Consider the following 15,166-nt stretch of genomic DNA (forward strand, 5'->3'; position numbering starts at 1 on the left):
GGGGTTCTGTGTGTGACCGCTGGTACAGCTCTATTCTTTACTATTGTTGGTGGTATCAGGCCAGACAGCCAGGGTATACTTTCAGTGCAGTGAGGAGCCATCTTATGGGGTAGTGATGAGGGACTTGATATGTCAAGACAGGTAGCTCGTGGGGCAGAAAATCTTGAGGGTTCAAGATTACACATTAATTATGGGATGAGGCATCCCTTTTACACTGAAGACATTATGCGCTGTCATCAGAAACTGTGGCTGTGACCTTATGTAGAGAGACTAACCACAGTCTCTGATAATGGTTACCATGGGACTAATGACATTATAACATCCTACGAGATGGGGTCTGTAGATCAAGCTGTGTCATGGCACAAAAACCATAGACTAGGCCTAGGGGGCTTTGACACTAAAGACTTGCTCTTGATTTGTCTTTTTGAAATGGATAGATATATTGTATTCGATTTTTCACTATAATGGAAATAAAGTAATATTCAAACATGTTTTGTGTGTCCCACTATGGTTTCCTGCACAGAGAACATTAGAATAATCTGCAGAAAACATTGATATGGAATAGCGCGAGTCCCTATTCTTAGTTGAAACTACATAATTGCCATATTATTTTTTGCTGTGTATTTACAGGAAAATAATGAACGCCCTCTCGACCAATTATAATAGAGTATTCAGCCTAGTAGATTTTGCATTGTACTATTATATTAGTTATTTATACAGTATTACATTATAGAAACAGTATATAGAGTACCAAAGAATAACACATTTACATAGCACAGCACGTCTCATTACTTCATTTATTGGACATAGTTTTTTTTGTTGTTGTCAAACTTACATTTCATGAGAATCCATATAAAGGAGCATTGCAACATGCATCAAATTTTCATTGCAGGCATTTAATCACATAGAACAGGTTGATAAAAAGCATTTACAGCAAATGTAAATAATAATTGCTTAAAAACCTTATTCATGGTCCTTCCGAGCCAGATAGGAACAATTGTCACGTGGTGGCTGTAAGTTGTTTTGGTATAATATTAATAATAATAATCATATTATTAATAATAATAATAATGAAATGTATCACAAACATGTGCCTCTCTTGCCAAGTGGACCAGTGAGAAAACCATGAGTCAAAATGTTTAATCTCTATGCAAAACACATTTTATTCTGTGGGTGGTTTAAAGCTGCAGAGCTCATAGATGACCAGTTTAATATGATCAGGTTTAATACTGAGATGAACACTGATTTGTTGACATCTAGTTGTTCTTTGCAGGATTCAGCCATGATCAAAATACATCATATACACAGATTAAATAGGTGGTTTGCTTTAGTGTTTTTTAAGCACATCTTCTTGTGTTTTCTTTACATTTCCTGGAGTGGACAGTTCTTAAGTGACAAGCACGATGGTTAAGACCAACATGACATTTCCAACAGACAGTTCATTGATAAAAGACATTATTCCTCGATATACATTCATGTGGGAGATCATAAGTCCACAAAATAATCAAACAAAAGTCCCCAGGTCTTCATGTGTGGCATTTACTCAGTCTCTCCATTTCTCAAAAGATCATCACTGAGACTTATGGTCACGTGCAGAGTCCTCATGTGGATGAGGTATATTTTAGTAGGCTATAAGTTATGCTTTTCTTCATTTCAGCTCCCTGCTGAAAATGCCAACCTTAGCAATGCAGGATCTTGATGAAAGCTTTTCTGAACTCTATATTGAAAGTGGTGTATATGATGGGGTTCACCGCACTGTTCACATACCCCAGCCACGTGAAAGCATTATACATCTCCGCAGGAACCTTGCATGTGGTGCAGTGGGTGTTCAATATATGAGTGATGAAAAAAGGTAGCCAGCATATGATAAATACACCTAGAGAGAGAGAGAGAGAGAGAGAAGACAAAATGTGAAGAGATCGGAGAAACCAGCTATTACCGTGGTACTGGATTGATGCTGACATTGAGTCATGTCCTGAAGTTAAACTTGATTAAAAAAAAGTCCTTCTGATGTATGAAAATTTAAAACTGTCTCCTTTTGTTGCAACATTGTCTGCCTCGCTGCCTGTAAGCTCTTTTCAAGTTAAGGATTACTAAGGGACTATAATATACCTACACAGGCCATCAGAAAGCTACAGCTAGTAAAATAAATATATCAGCTACATTTTATTGAGTTCTCTTACTGCTTATAACGTGTGAAAGTAAAATAGACTTTACCCCAATGTTTATATCCCTCCTCTCTCAACAGTACCTTCAAAGTGGTATTCATGTTAACAACTTACCAAGGACTATGGCTAACATTTGAGTGGCTTTCTTTTCTTTCTGTTGGGAGATCTTCCTCTTACTCATGAGAGTGGGTTGCTGCTTGATAGACGTCTGGGTTTTGCCGTTGGGTAAGGCCTCGGTCTGAAACACTTTAGCCACTTTGGGCACCGCCAGTATGTCCTTCGAGTCGCTGTTCTTCTCCACTTTGAGGGAGCCCTCAGGCGGGGAGGGGGACACGGAGGTGGGGCTGGTGTTACCCTTGGTTGGCGGGAGGAGCTGGTGGCTGACAGGCGTGGCGGTAGCAGTGTCCACATTCTTCTGTTTCTGAGGGTTGGTGCTCTCGTCCAACTCCATGTCGTCCCCTTCGTGGGCCACCTCTTTGATGAAGATCTGCTGACAGAGATCAACAACAATGTAGTAGTAGTAGTAATACTATTAATAGAGCAGTAACTTCTATATCTTGCTTATGGGGAGAAATGGGAACGATAGAGGAGACACTGCATTAACTGCCTTTGAAAGTAAATACATTTCCTTCTGAGAGTTACTCTGTAAAAAATAGCACAACAAATACTTGACGCACCACTTTTTTCTTGTTGACAGGAAAGCTCCCATTAGGTTTCACAATCACAGTGCACAGACTCACATCTCCTGGGTGACTGCACTTCTCCTGAAACAACAACAGGGGAAAGAAGCCGGCACACAGTCACTGCACAGGCACCAAATGGTCTCCGAGTCGCTCTTTGAGAGGGCACAATTCTAAAGAACAATTAACCAAACAAACTGTCATTCTATTGAGCGTACACCGTTATTTGATTCCCATTCGAATCATTACATCCATAACACTCAATAGGGCAGAAATAAAAAGTCCACAGAGTTAAACTGACAATATTGTTTCAGAAATGGTTTATTGACTCTCAGTATAAAAGTGTTGAGGACTATTTTTCTTGCAATTGCCCAGTACCTTGTGAATTTATTTTCTCTTCGCTCTCCCTTCCCCACACCAAGACAAAAGCATGCATGTACATGAGTAATGTACAGGGGTGAGAGAAACACGTCTTCTTTTCCTGTATTGATCCGCTTTAATGTCACTAAAATCAATATCCAGAAAAGGTCACTTAAAAGGCACATCATAATTACTGTTGCATTTCAGGTCTCCTCCTAATCTAGTAGACCAATGTAACATGGCCAAGTGGGATTTGTCACGTGAAATGACCAATTACAGCACAATATGTTGCTAACAATCTCATTGCACAAAAGATAACCATCTTAAAAACACCTTAGGATAATTGAGTGTGCCCTTTTCATCCCAGCTAGAAAGCTATCTCGTGTGTATTTCTTGCCCCCTCCAACAAGATCATTATCTACAGTTGAAGTCGGAGGTTTACATACACCTTAGCCAAATACATTTAAACTCAGTTTTTCACAATTCCTGACATTTAATCCTAGTAAAAATTCCCTGTTTTAGCTCAGTTAGGATCACCACATTATTTTAAGAATGTGAAAGGTCAAAATAAAAAGAGAGAGAATGATTTATTTCAGCTTGTATTCCTATTATCACATTCCCAGTGGGTCAGAAGTTTACATACGCTCAATTAGTACTTGGTAGCATTGCCTTTAAAATTGTTTAACTTGGATCAAACGTTTTGGGTAGCCTTCCACAAGCTTCCCACAATAGGTTGGGTGAATTCAGGTTTGTAGGCCTCCTTGCTCACACATGCTTTTTCAGTTCTGGCCACAATTTTTCTATGGGATAGAGGTCAGGGCTTTGTGATGGCCACTCCAATACCTTAACTTTGTTGTCCTTAAGCCATTTTGCCACAACTTTGGAAGTATGCTTGGGGTCATTGTCCATTTGGAAGACCCATTTGAGACCAAGCTTTAACTTCCTGACTGATGTCTTAAGATGCTGCTTCAATATATCCACATAATTTTTCCCCCTTCATGATGCCATCTATGTTGTGAAGTGCACCAGTCTCTCGTGCAGCAAAGCACGCCCACAACATGATACTGCCACCCCCGTGCTTCAAGGATGGGATGGTGTTCTTTGGCTTGCAAGCCTCCCCCTTTTCCTCCAAACATAATGATAATGATGGTCATTATGGCCAAACAGTTCTATTTTTGTTTCATCAGACCAGGGGACATTTCTCCAAAAAGTACGATCTTTGACCCCATGTGCAGTTGCAAACCATAGTCTGGCTTTTTTATGCTGGTTTTGTAGCAGTGGCTTTTTCCTTGTTGAGCAGCCTTTCAGGTTATGTCGATATAGGACTTATTTTTACTGTGGATATAGATACTTTTGTACCTGTTTCATCCAGCATCTTCACAAGGTCCTTTACTGTTGTTCTGGGATTGATTTGCACTTTTCGCACCAAAGTACGTTAATCTTTAGGAGACAGAACGTGCCTCCTTCCTGAGCAGTATGACGGATGTGTGGTCCCATGGTGTTTATACTTGCGTACCAATGTTTGCACAGATTTGCGTGGTACCTTCAGGCATTTGGAAATTGTTCCCAAGGATGAACCAGATTTGTGGAGGTCTACAATTTTATTCTGAGGTCTTGGCTGATTTCTTTTGATTTTCCCATGATGTCGAGCAAAGAGGCACTGAGATTGAAGGTAGGCCTTGAAACACATCCACAGGTACACCTCCAATTGACTCAAATGATGTCAATTAGCCTATCAGAAGCTTCTAAAGCCAGGATATAATTGTCTGGAATTTTCCAAAATGTTTAAGGGCACAGTCAACTTAGTGCATTTAAACTTCTGACCCACCTGAATTGTTATACAGTGAATATAAGTGAAATAATCTGTCCAAAAACAATTATCGGAAAAATGACTTGTGTTATGCACAAAGTAGATGTCCTAACCGACTTGCCAAAACTATAGTTTGTTAACAAGAAATTTGTGGAGTGGTTGAAAAATGAGTTTTAATGACTCCAACCTAAGTGTATGTAAACTTCCGACTTACATACAACTGTATGTGTTTGGCCTCTCAAGTCTGGGAAGCGCAAACACTTTATGGACAATATTTTGCTTCCTCCTGTTAGATTACATTCTCCAAAAACACATGACGTGTTGTTGACAAAGTATTTCATTGAATTGGCTCTCCTAAGTGTCTCTTAATTTTTGAAAAACATGATTTGCAGCCTAGTCACCTTTAATGTGACGCCTGTGTCGCGGTCGCCTGTCCCTTGACACAAGCGCTTTGTGTTCACCCGTTTTCGCCGCTTGCGAAGCACCACATAAATTTGCACGTAGACCAGCAGAGTGATGATGAAGGGAATGTAGAAGGACACAATGGAGGAGTACACCACAAAGGCCGGGTTGGCGATGATGCACAGGGACTCGTCGCGAGTCGCTAGGGAGGAAAACAAAATGACAGAAAACAACAATACTAGTCAAACGTACAGTGGCAAGAAAAAGTATGTGAACTTTGAAATTACCCGGATTTCTGCATAAATTGGTCATCAAAATGGATCTGATCTTCATCTAAGTCACAACAATAGACAGACATAGTGTGCTTAAACTAATAACACACAAATGATTGTATTTTTCTTGTCTACACTGAATACATATTTTAAACATTCACAGTGTAGGTTGGAAAATGTATGTGAACCCCTAGGCTAATGACTTCTCCAAAAGCTAATTGGAGCCAGGAGTCAGCTAACCTGGAGTCCAATCAATGAGACGAGATTGGATATGTTGGAGCTGCCTTGCCATATATAAAAAATTACATGAACACCCATCTGCGGCCCGCTAATCGTTAGCTGTCTTATCGGCTGCTCTCTGAATAGGTCTATCGGACAATTTTTTCTTGGGTCACTATAACTATTTTGCCAATTGGATTGATCCCCTCTACCACACGGAACCCCCCTAATCTACTGACGGAAGCGCACGAGATGGCTAAAAACAGACCTTCATCCTATGGCTAGCTTGCTACTGATGGCACGGCTAGCTGTCTGAGACCCTTATGATCACTCGACAAAGCATGCTTCTCCTTAATGCCAATATGCCTTGTCCATTGCTGTTCTGGTTAGTGTTTATTGGCTTATTTCACTGTAGAGCCTCTAGCCCTGCTCATTATATCTTATCCAACCTTTCAGTTCCACCACACACACATGCGATGACATCACCTGGTTTCAAGGATGTTTCTAGAGACAATATCTCTCTCATCATCACTCAATACCTAGGTTTACCTGCACTGTATTCACATCCTACCATAACTTGGTCTGTACATTATACCTTGAATCTATTTTATCACCTCCAGAAACCTCATTTTACTCTGTTCCGGACGTTCTAGATGACCAATTCTCATAGTTTTTAGCCGTACCCTTATCCTACTCCTCTGTTCCTCTGGTGATGTAGAGGTGAATCCAGGCCCTGCAGTGCCTAGCTCCACTCCTATTCCCCAGGCGCTCTCTTTTGATGACTTCTGTAACCGTAATAGCCTTGGTTTCATGCATGTTAACATTAGAAGCCTCCTCCCTAAGTTTGTATTATTCACTGCTTTAGCACACTCTGCCAACCCGGATGTTCTAGCAGTGTCTGAATCCTGGCTTAGGAAGACCACCAAAAACTCTGAAATCTCCATTACTAACTACAACATTTTCAGACAAGATAGAACGGCCAAAGGGGGCGGTGTTGCAATCTACTGCAAAGATAGCCTGCAGAGTTCTGTCCTACTATCCAGGTCTGTACCCAAACAATTTGAACTTCCACTCTTAAAAATCAACCTCTCTAAAAACAAGTCTCTCACCGTTGTCGCCTGCTATATAACCCCTCTTCCCCCAGCTGTGCTCTGGATACCATATGTGAACTGATTGCCCCCCATCTATCTTCAGAGCTCGTGCTGCTAGGTGACCTAAAATAGAACATGCTTAACACCCCAGCCATCCTACAATCTAAGCTTGATGCCCTCAATCTCACACAAATTATCAATGAACCTACCAGGTACAACCCCAAAGCCCTAAACACGGGCACCCTCATAGATATCATCCTAACCAACTTGCCCTCTAAATACACCTCTGCTGTTTTCAACCAAGCGATCACTGCCTCGTTGCCTGTATCCGTAATGGGTCAGCGGTCAAACGACCTCCACTCATCACTGTCAAACGCTCCCTGAAACACTTCAGCGAGCAGGCCTTTCTAATCGACCTGGCCGGGGTATCCTGGAAGATATTGATCTCATCCCGTCAGTAGAGGATGCCTGGTTATTTAAAAAAAATGCCTTCCTCACCATCTTAAATAAGCATGCCCCATTCAAGAAACTTTGAACCAGGAACAGATATAGCCCTTGGTTCTCTCCAGACCTGACTGCCCTTAACCAACACAAAAACCGCCTATGGCGTTCTGCATTAGCATCGAACAGACCCCGTGATATGCAACTTTTCAGGGAAGCTAGAAACCAATATACACAGGCAGTTAGAAAAGCCAAGGCTATCTTTTTCAAGCAGAAATTTGCTACCTGCAACACAAACTCAAAAAAGTTCTGGGACACTGTAAAGTCCATGGAGAATAAGAACACCTCCTCCCAGCTGCCCACTGCACTGAGGATAGGAAACACTGTCACCACCGATAAATCCACTATAATTGAGAATTTCAATAAGCATTTTTCTACGGCTGGCCATGCTTTTCACCTGGCTACCCCTACCCCGGTCAACAGCACTGCACCCCCCCACAGCAACTCGCCCAAGCCTTCCCCATTTCTCCTTCTCCCAAATCCAGTCAGCTGATGTTCTGAAAGAGCTGCAAAATCTGAACCCCTACAAATCAGCCAGGCTAGACAATCTGGACCCTTTCTTTCTAAAAATTATCTGCTGAAATTGTTGCAACCCCTATTACTAGCCTGTTCAACCTCTCTTTCGTGTCGTCTGAGATTCCCAAAGATTGGAAAGCAGCTGCGGCCATCCCCCTCTTCAAAGGGGGGGGGACACTCTTGACCCAAACTGCTACAAACCTATTTCTATCCTACCCTGCTTATCTAAGGTCTTCGAAAACCAAGTCAACAAACAGATTACCGACCATTTCGAATCCCACCATACCTTCTCCGCTATGCAACCTGGTTTCAGAGCTGGTCATGGGTGCACCTCAGCCACGCTCAAGGTCCTAAACGATAGCTTAACCGCCATCGATAAGAAACAATACTGTGCAACCGTATTCATTGACCTGGCCAAGGCTTTCAACTCTGTCAATCACCACATCCTCATTGGCAGACTCAATAGCCTTGGTTTCTCAAATGATTGCCTCGCCTGGTTCACCAACTACTCTGATAGAGTTCAGTGTGTCAAATCGGAGGGCCTGTTGTCCGGGCCTCTGACAGTCTCTATGGGGGTGCCACAGGGTTAATTCTTGGACTGACTCTCTTCTCTGTATACATCAATGATGTCGCTCTTGCTGCTGGTGAGTCTCTGATCCACCTCTACGCAGACGACACCATTCTGTATACTTCTGGCCCTTCTTTGGACACTGTGTTAACAACCCTCCAGACGAGCTTCAATGCCATACAACTCTCCTTCCGTGGCCTACATTTGCTCTTAAATACAAGTAAAACTAAATGGTTGCTCTTCAACCGATCGCTGCCTGAACCTGCCCGCACGTCCAACATCACTACTCTGGACGGTTCTGACTTAGAATATGTGGACAACTACAAATACCCAGGTGTCTGGTTAGACTGTAAACTCTCCTTCCAGACTCACATCAAACATTTCCAATCCAAAGTTAAATCTAGAATTGGCTTCCTGTTTCGCAACAAAGCCTCCTTCACTCATGCTGCCAAACATACCCTTGTAAAACTGACCATCCTACCGATCCTCGACTTCGGCGATGTCATTTACAAAATAGCCTCCAATACCCTACTCAATAAATTGGATGTAGTAGTCTATCACAGTGCCATCCGTTTTGTCACCAAAGCCCCATATACTACCCACCACTGAGACCTGTACGCTCTCGTTGGCTGGCCCTCGCTTCATACTCGTCGCCAAACCCACTGGCTCCAGGTCATCTACAAGACCCTGCTAGGTAAATTCCCCCCTTATCTCAGCTCGCTGGTCATCATAGCAGCACCCACCTGTAGCACGCGGTCCAGCAGGTATATTTCTCTGTTCACCCCCAAAACCAATTCTTCCTTTGGCCGCCAATCCTTCCAGTTCTCTGCTGCCAATGACTGGAACGAACTACAAAAATCTCTGAAACTGGAAACACTTATATCCCTCACTAGCTTTAAGCACCAGATGTCAGAGCAGCTCACAGATTACTGCACCTGTAGATAGCCATCTATAATTTAGCCCAAAAAACTACCTCTCCCCCTACTGTATTTATTTATTTTGCTCCATTGCACCCCATTATTTCTATCTCTACTTTGCACATTCTTCCACTGCAAATCTACCATTCCAGTGTTTTACTTGCTATATTGTATTAACTTCGCCACCATGGCCTTTTTTGCCTTTACCTCCCTTATCTCACCTCATTTGCTCACATTGTATATACAGTAGAAAAATAAGTGTATGTTTGTTTTACTCCATGTGTAACTCTGTGTTGTTGTATGTGTCGAACTGCTTTGCTTTATCTTGGTCAGGTCGCAATTGTAAATGAGAACTTGTTCTCAATTTGCCTACCTGGTTAAATAAAGGTGAAATAAAAAGAAAAGTAAAAGAAACTCACACATTTTGAGTTTGCTATTGTCATGACTGTCATGACCAGGTCAGGTTACAGGAGACCACAACCCTACAGATTATCTCTCAACCCCGACAGAGGAGGAGAGATCTAGGGGTCTGAAGATGTGGGGGATTTTATGACCCCTCACGCCCCTGGTAAATCTCAGGCCACAGACAAATTCCTTTGTCCTGTTACTATGGAGAACCAGCCTCAGAACATTAAACATGAAATAAAGGGACTTTGGAACAATGGTTTCCATCAGCCACAATGGTGGTCATGACGATAGATGGAATATGAAAATGTATGTCATTTTTGTTTTGTTATTAAAGGTTAATAGATGATGTTATTATGAAAACATTGTAACGTGAAGAGTTTTCCTAGTAGATGTTTGATGTTTATACATTGTACATTGTATGGAAAATATCCAAATCAAAGAGAATGTTTTGGGGAAGATGAAATGTTATTAAGTTAGTTGTCTAAAATTGGATTTGAATAAAATCTAGACCTTGCCTCATTAACTTGGTACGCCCAGAGAATTGCCCTAAAGGCAGTTATGCCCACTTCTGACCCAAGGGTATAAAACCTGTGGGTATAGAATTTACACGAAGACTACGTGACCCAGGCTGCAGCAAGGTCTAAAAAGTCAACGAACCCAGAACGCAACGCAAGTTTGAAGACAAAGAAATCCTTTTCTACCCAAGCTACGGTTGAGTAGCTGTGTCTAAGCGGATTAATTCAAGTCAAACCACCTAGCCTCCATCTCCCATCGAATCGTGGTATCTAAAGGGTTTCATTCCTATGCTGTGAGCTCTGAGCTACAGAGCTGTGTCCTCAGAAGACCCCTTCCAGAGCAAAGGGTGAGGGAACAGACTCCTAAGCCAAAAGGACACTGACATCGGGAGGACGATCAGTGAGGTGCGCCGGAGTAGTGCGTCATCGAGCAGTCTGGACGGTCCACGCAGAGAATCTTCGGAGATCATCCCCACGTAATTAAATAATTATATTCTGACCCATAAGAGCGGCAGTTTGGGGCAAGGCTAGGGTTAAAATAGCATAGCTGACAAATTCACCCAAATGTATATTTCTCTCGTTTACTTTCTTTTTTCTCGCTCTCTTTGAAATCCCCATTTTGGGTAACACGCGCCATAGTGTGTTGGCCCGTTAAACTAAGTTCTAATCAATAGCCTATAATGTGTTTTGTCTATGTGTATCTTTTATCATCATTTTAGCTTTTTAGTAAATAAATATTCAACTAAGATTGGTGTGGTACGAACTCATTGGTGAGACCCGGGTCCGTGCAGATTCACGGGCTATACGACGTTCAGAATGAGATTGGTAGAGGCAACTGGTTAATTAGCGGCCGTTGTAAAATCGATATTCTAATATTCTTTGAGTTAATTTGGGAAATAGAAACTCAATAAAAACTAGTTTTCCTATGGTGCCCCAGGTTAATTAGTTAATAATTGCTTGATTCAGTTAATCACGCAATTAGAAACTTTAATCATTCGATGAACAACAGTCGTCACATTAACTAATACAACGTCACAACACTATTCACAAGAAGCATTGCCTGATGTGAACCATGCCTCGAACAAAAGAGAGCTCAGAAGACCTCAAATTAAGAATGGTTGACTTGCATAAAGCTGGAAAGGGTTACAAAGGTATCTCTAAAAGCCTTGATGTTCATCAGTCCACGGTAAGACAAATTGTCTATAAATGGAGAAAGTTCAGTACTGTTGCTACTCTCCCTAGGAGTGACCGTCCTGCAAAGATAACTGCAAGAGCCGTGTAGAATGCTCAATGAGGTTAAGAAGAATCCTAAAGTGTCAGCTAAAGACTTGCTATCATCTCCGTTGACGAGTCTACGATATGGAAAACACTAAAGAAGAATGGTGTTCATGGAAGGACATCACAGAAGAAGCCACTGCTGTCCAAAAAAACATTTTTTTAAGTTTGCAAAAGTGCACCTGGATGTTCCACAGAGCTACTGGCAAAATATTCTGTGGACAGATGAAACTAAAGTTGAGTTGTTTGGAAAGAACACACAACACTGTATGTGGAGAAATAAAAGGCACAGCACACCAACATAAAAACCTCATCCCAACTATAAAGTATGGTGGAGGGGAGCATCATGGTTTGGGGCTGCTTTGCTGCCTCAGGGCCTGGACAGCTTGCTATCATCGAAGGGAAAATGAATTTTATCAAGACATTTTGCAGGAGAATGTTAGGCTATCTGTCCGCGAAATGAATCTCAACCGAAGTTGGGTGATGCATCCGGACAACGACCCAAAACACAGACGTAAATCAACAACAGAATGGCTTCAACAGAAGCCTGACCTCAACACGATTGAGATGCTGTGGCATGATTTCAAGGGAGCAGTTCACACCAGACATCCCAAGAATATTGCTGAACTGAAACAGTTTTGTAAGAGGAATGGTCCAAAATTCCTCCTGACTATTGTGCATGTCTGATCAGCAACTGCAGAAAACATTTGGTTGAGGTCATTGCAGCCCAAAGCGGGTCAACCAGTTATTAAATCCAAGGGTTCACATAAGTTTTCCACCCTAAACTGTAAATGTTTACACGGTGTGTTCAATAAAGACATGAAAACGTATAATTGTTTGTGTGTTATTAGTGTAAGCAGAATGTTTGTCTATTGTTGTGATGAAGACCAGATAATTTTTTGGGACCAATTTATGCAGAAAGTCAGGTATTTCCAAAGGGTTTACATACTTTTTCTTGCCACTGTATGTAAGGAGCCTTGCATGAGCGAACAGGAACAGCTCATTTGAGCAATAGTCATTCTCTGTAGCATGAAGCAGCTTGATGTATAAGTACAACCCCTGGACAGGACACTATTCTATTGCAATCTTATCCCCAATGTACCTCCTTAATTCTGAGTGCCAAGCTAAGACGCATCGGGTACCATATAAACAGGGTGTGGTATGACTCAGCCGACGAGCGGTCTACCAACCTTTCAATCTCAGGGTGGGTACTCTAACCACAAGGCAACGGAGTTGGTCAAAACAGTGCAAAATACATCAAATTGACATTTTGGATGAATATACAGTCGTGGGCAAAAGTTTTGAGAATAACACAAATATTAATTTCCACAAAGTTTGCTGCTTCAGTGGCTTTAGATATTTCTGTCAGTTTTTGTTTGTCCACCCGCCTCTTGAGGATTGACCACAAGTTCTCAATGGGATAAAGGTCTGGGGAGTTTCCTGGCCATGGACCCAAAATATCAATGTTTTGTTCCCTGAGCAAGGTGCTCCATCATGCTGGAAAAGGCATTGTTCGTCACCAAACTGTTCCTGGATGGTTGGGAGAAGTTGCTCTCGGAGGATGTGTTGGTTCTATTCTTTATTCATGGCTGTGTTCGTAGGCAAAATTGTGACTGTGCCCACTCCCTTGGATGAGAAGCAACCCCACACATGAATGGTCTCAAGATGCTTTAATGTTGGCATGATACAGGACTGATGGTAGCGCTCACCTTGTCTTCTCCGGACAAGCTTTTTTCCAGATACCCCAAACAATCGGAAAGGGGATTCATCAGAGAAAATGACTTTACCCCAGAATATCAGTCTGTCCCTGATGTTTTTCCTGGAGAGAAGTGGCTTCTTTGCTGCCCTTCTTGACACCAGGCCATTCTCCAAAAGTCTTCGCCTCACTGTGCATGCAGACATTCCTGCTGACATTCCTGAGCTTGCAAGCTCTGTACTGGTGGTGCCCCGATCCCGCAGCTGAATCCACTTTAGGAGACAGTCCTGGCGCTCGCTGGACTTTTTTGGGCGCCCTGAAGCCTTCTTCACAACAATTGAATTGCTCTCCTTGAAGTTCTTGATGATCCAATACATTTTTGATTTAGGTGCAATCTTACTGGCAGCAATATCCTTGCCTTTGAAGCCCTTTTTTGTGCAAAGCAATGATGACGGGATGTGTTTCCTTGCAGGTAACCATGGTTGACAGAGGAAGCACAATGATTCCAAGCACCACCCTCCTTTTGAAGCTTCCAGTCTGTTATTCGAACTCAATTAGCATGACAGAGTGATTTCCAGCCTTGTCCTCGTCTACACTCGTGTTAACGAGAGAATCACTGACATGATGTCAGCTGGTCCTTTTGTCGCAGGGCTGAAATGCAGTGGAAATGTTTTTTGGGGATTCAGTTAATTTGCATGGCAAATAGGGGCTTTGCATCTAATTGAAATTCATCTGATCACTCTTCATAACATTCTGGAGTATGCAAATTGAAGTATTGAAATTGGAGAAATTGGAGTATGCAAATTGCCATAATACAAACTGAGGCAGCAGACTTTGTGAAAATGTATATTTGTGTCATTCTCAAAAATTTTGGCCATGACTGTACTCTGTGTTTGAAAGAGGAGCGTTCAAACTAACCATCACACTGTTAACCCCCATTCACAGCAGTCATACAGTTTAGTATCACCTATCATTGTCAAATTGAGTCTACTCCTTAGTGCCATTAAAGCCAAAACACAGTGGAAGCACTGTGCAATAGCACAGATTACAGTGCAGCAGAGCAAGGTAGCTCACAGTTCCTGCTATTACCTGTGTTATTTAGGCCGAACAACAGGGGGCATGATATTGCAAAGGACAGAACCCACACCACTGAGATCATAACAGTGACTCGTCTTCTGGAGCTGTAGCGCGTGTTGTACAGCATGGGCATGGCGACTGCTGTGTATCTGTTGTGGAAGGAAGCAGATGGGAGAAAAGACAAGGGAAAAACACAGTAGGAATAGACAAACTGGCTTTTCTACTGTGCAGACTACACGTGGAGTAACAGACAACATCTTTCTCCATCTTCTCTTAGTAGGGACATCAGGGATGTATGGGTAGAAAAAAGGTGGGTAAACTCTGATATGATGGGAGACGACTAACATACAGTAAACGCAAAAAAACTCTAATTTAGTATAACAGGTAAATGCTATTCAGGAAATAAAACGGTGCTTAATGTGCATTAACCCTTGTGCATTAAGTGTGTTTATATGAATTAACCCTCCACTACATCCCTGGCAGAGAACCTTATCAATTAACCTCTAGCCTGCTGTGTGACCTTATTAGTGAGTTAGAGAATCTTTACTTCCTAAGGATGTCAACTAACAGACTTACTTTATTGATTTCATTGTAATTTGGTTTGGAACCTTAAGGTACGAAGCCGAAGGCGACTTAAGCACTTAAAGCTATAATCCTTAGTTGCTAAATATATTGGACTTAGAAATGAATG

The 15,166-nt window shown here is 42.0% G+C and overlaps 1 protein-coding gene across 1 annotated transcript in view; it reads right to left on the reverse strand.

Annotated features, from left to right (window-relative positions):
• Positions 1 to 784: 784 nt before the first annotated feature.
• Positions 785 to 15,166, reverse strand: part of d2r1 (dopamine D2 receptor 1) — a 51,418-nt gene continuing 37,036 nt past the window's right edge. Inside the window, 5 exon segments of the mRNA NM_001124371.2 lie at positions 785 to 1,876; positions 2,283 to 2,655; positions 2,846 to 2,932; positions 5,420 to 5,622; positions 14,488 to 14,624. Coding sequence (NP_001117843.2) covers positions 1,680 to 1,876; positions 2,283 to 2,655; positions 2,846 to 2,932; positions 5,420 to 5,622; positions 14,488 to 14,624 — 997 coding nt within the window. The 3' untranslated portion in view covers positions 785 to 1,679.

The sequence above is a fragment of the Oncorhynchus mykiss genome, chromosome 24 (assembly GCF_013265735.2).
Source record: "Oncorhynchus mykiss isolate Arlee chromosome 24, USDA_OmykA_1.1, whole genome shotgun sequence".
NCBI classification, from domain to species: Eukaryota; Metazoa; Chordata; class Actinopteri; order Salmoniformes; family Salmonidae; genus Oncorhynchus; species Oncorhynchus mykiss.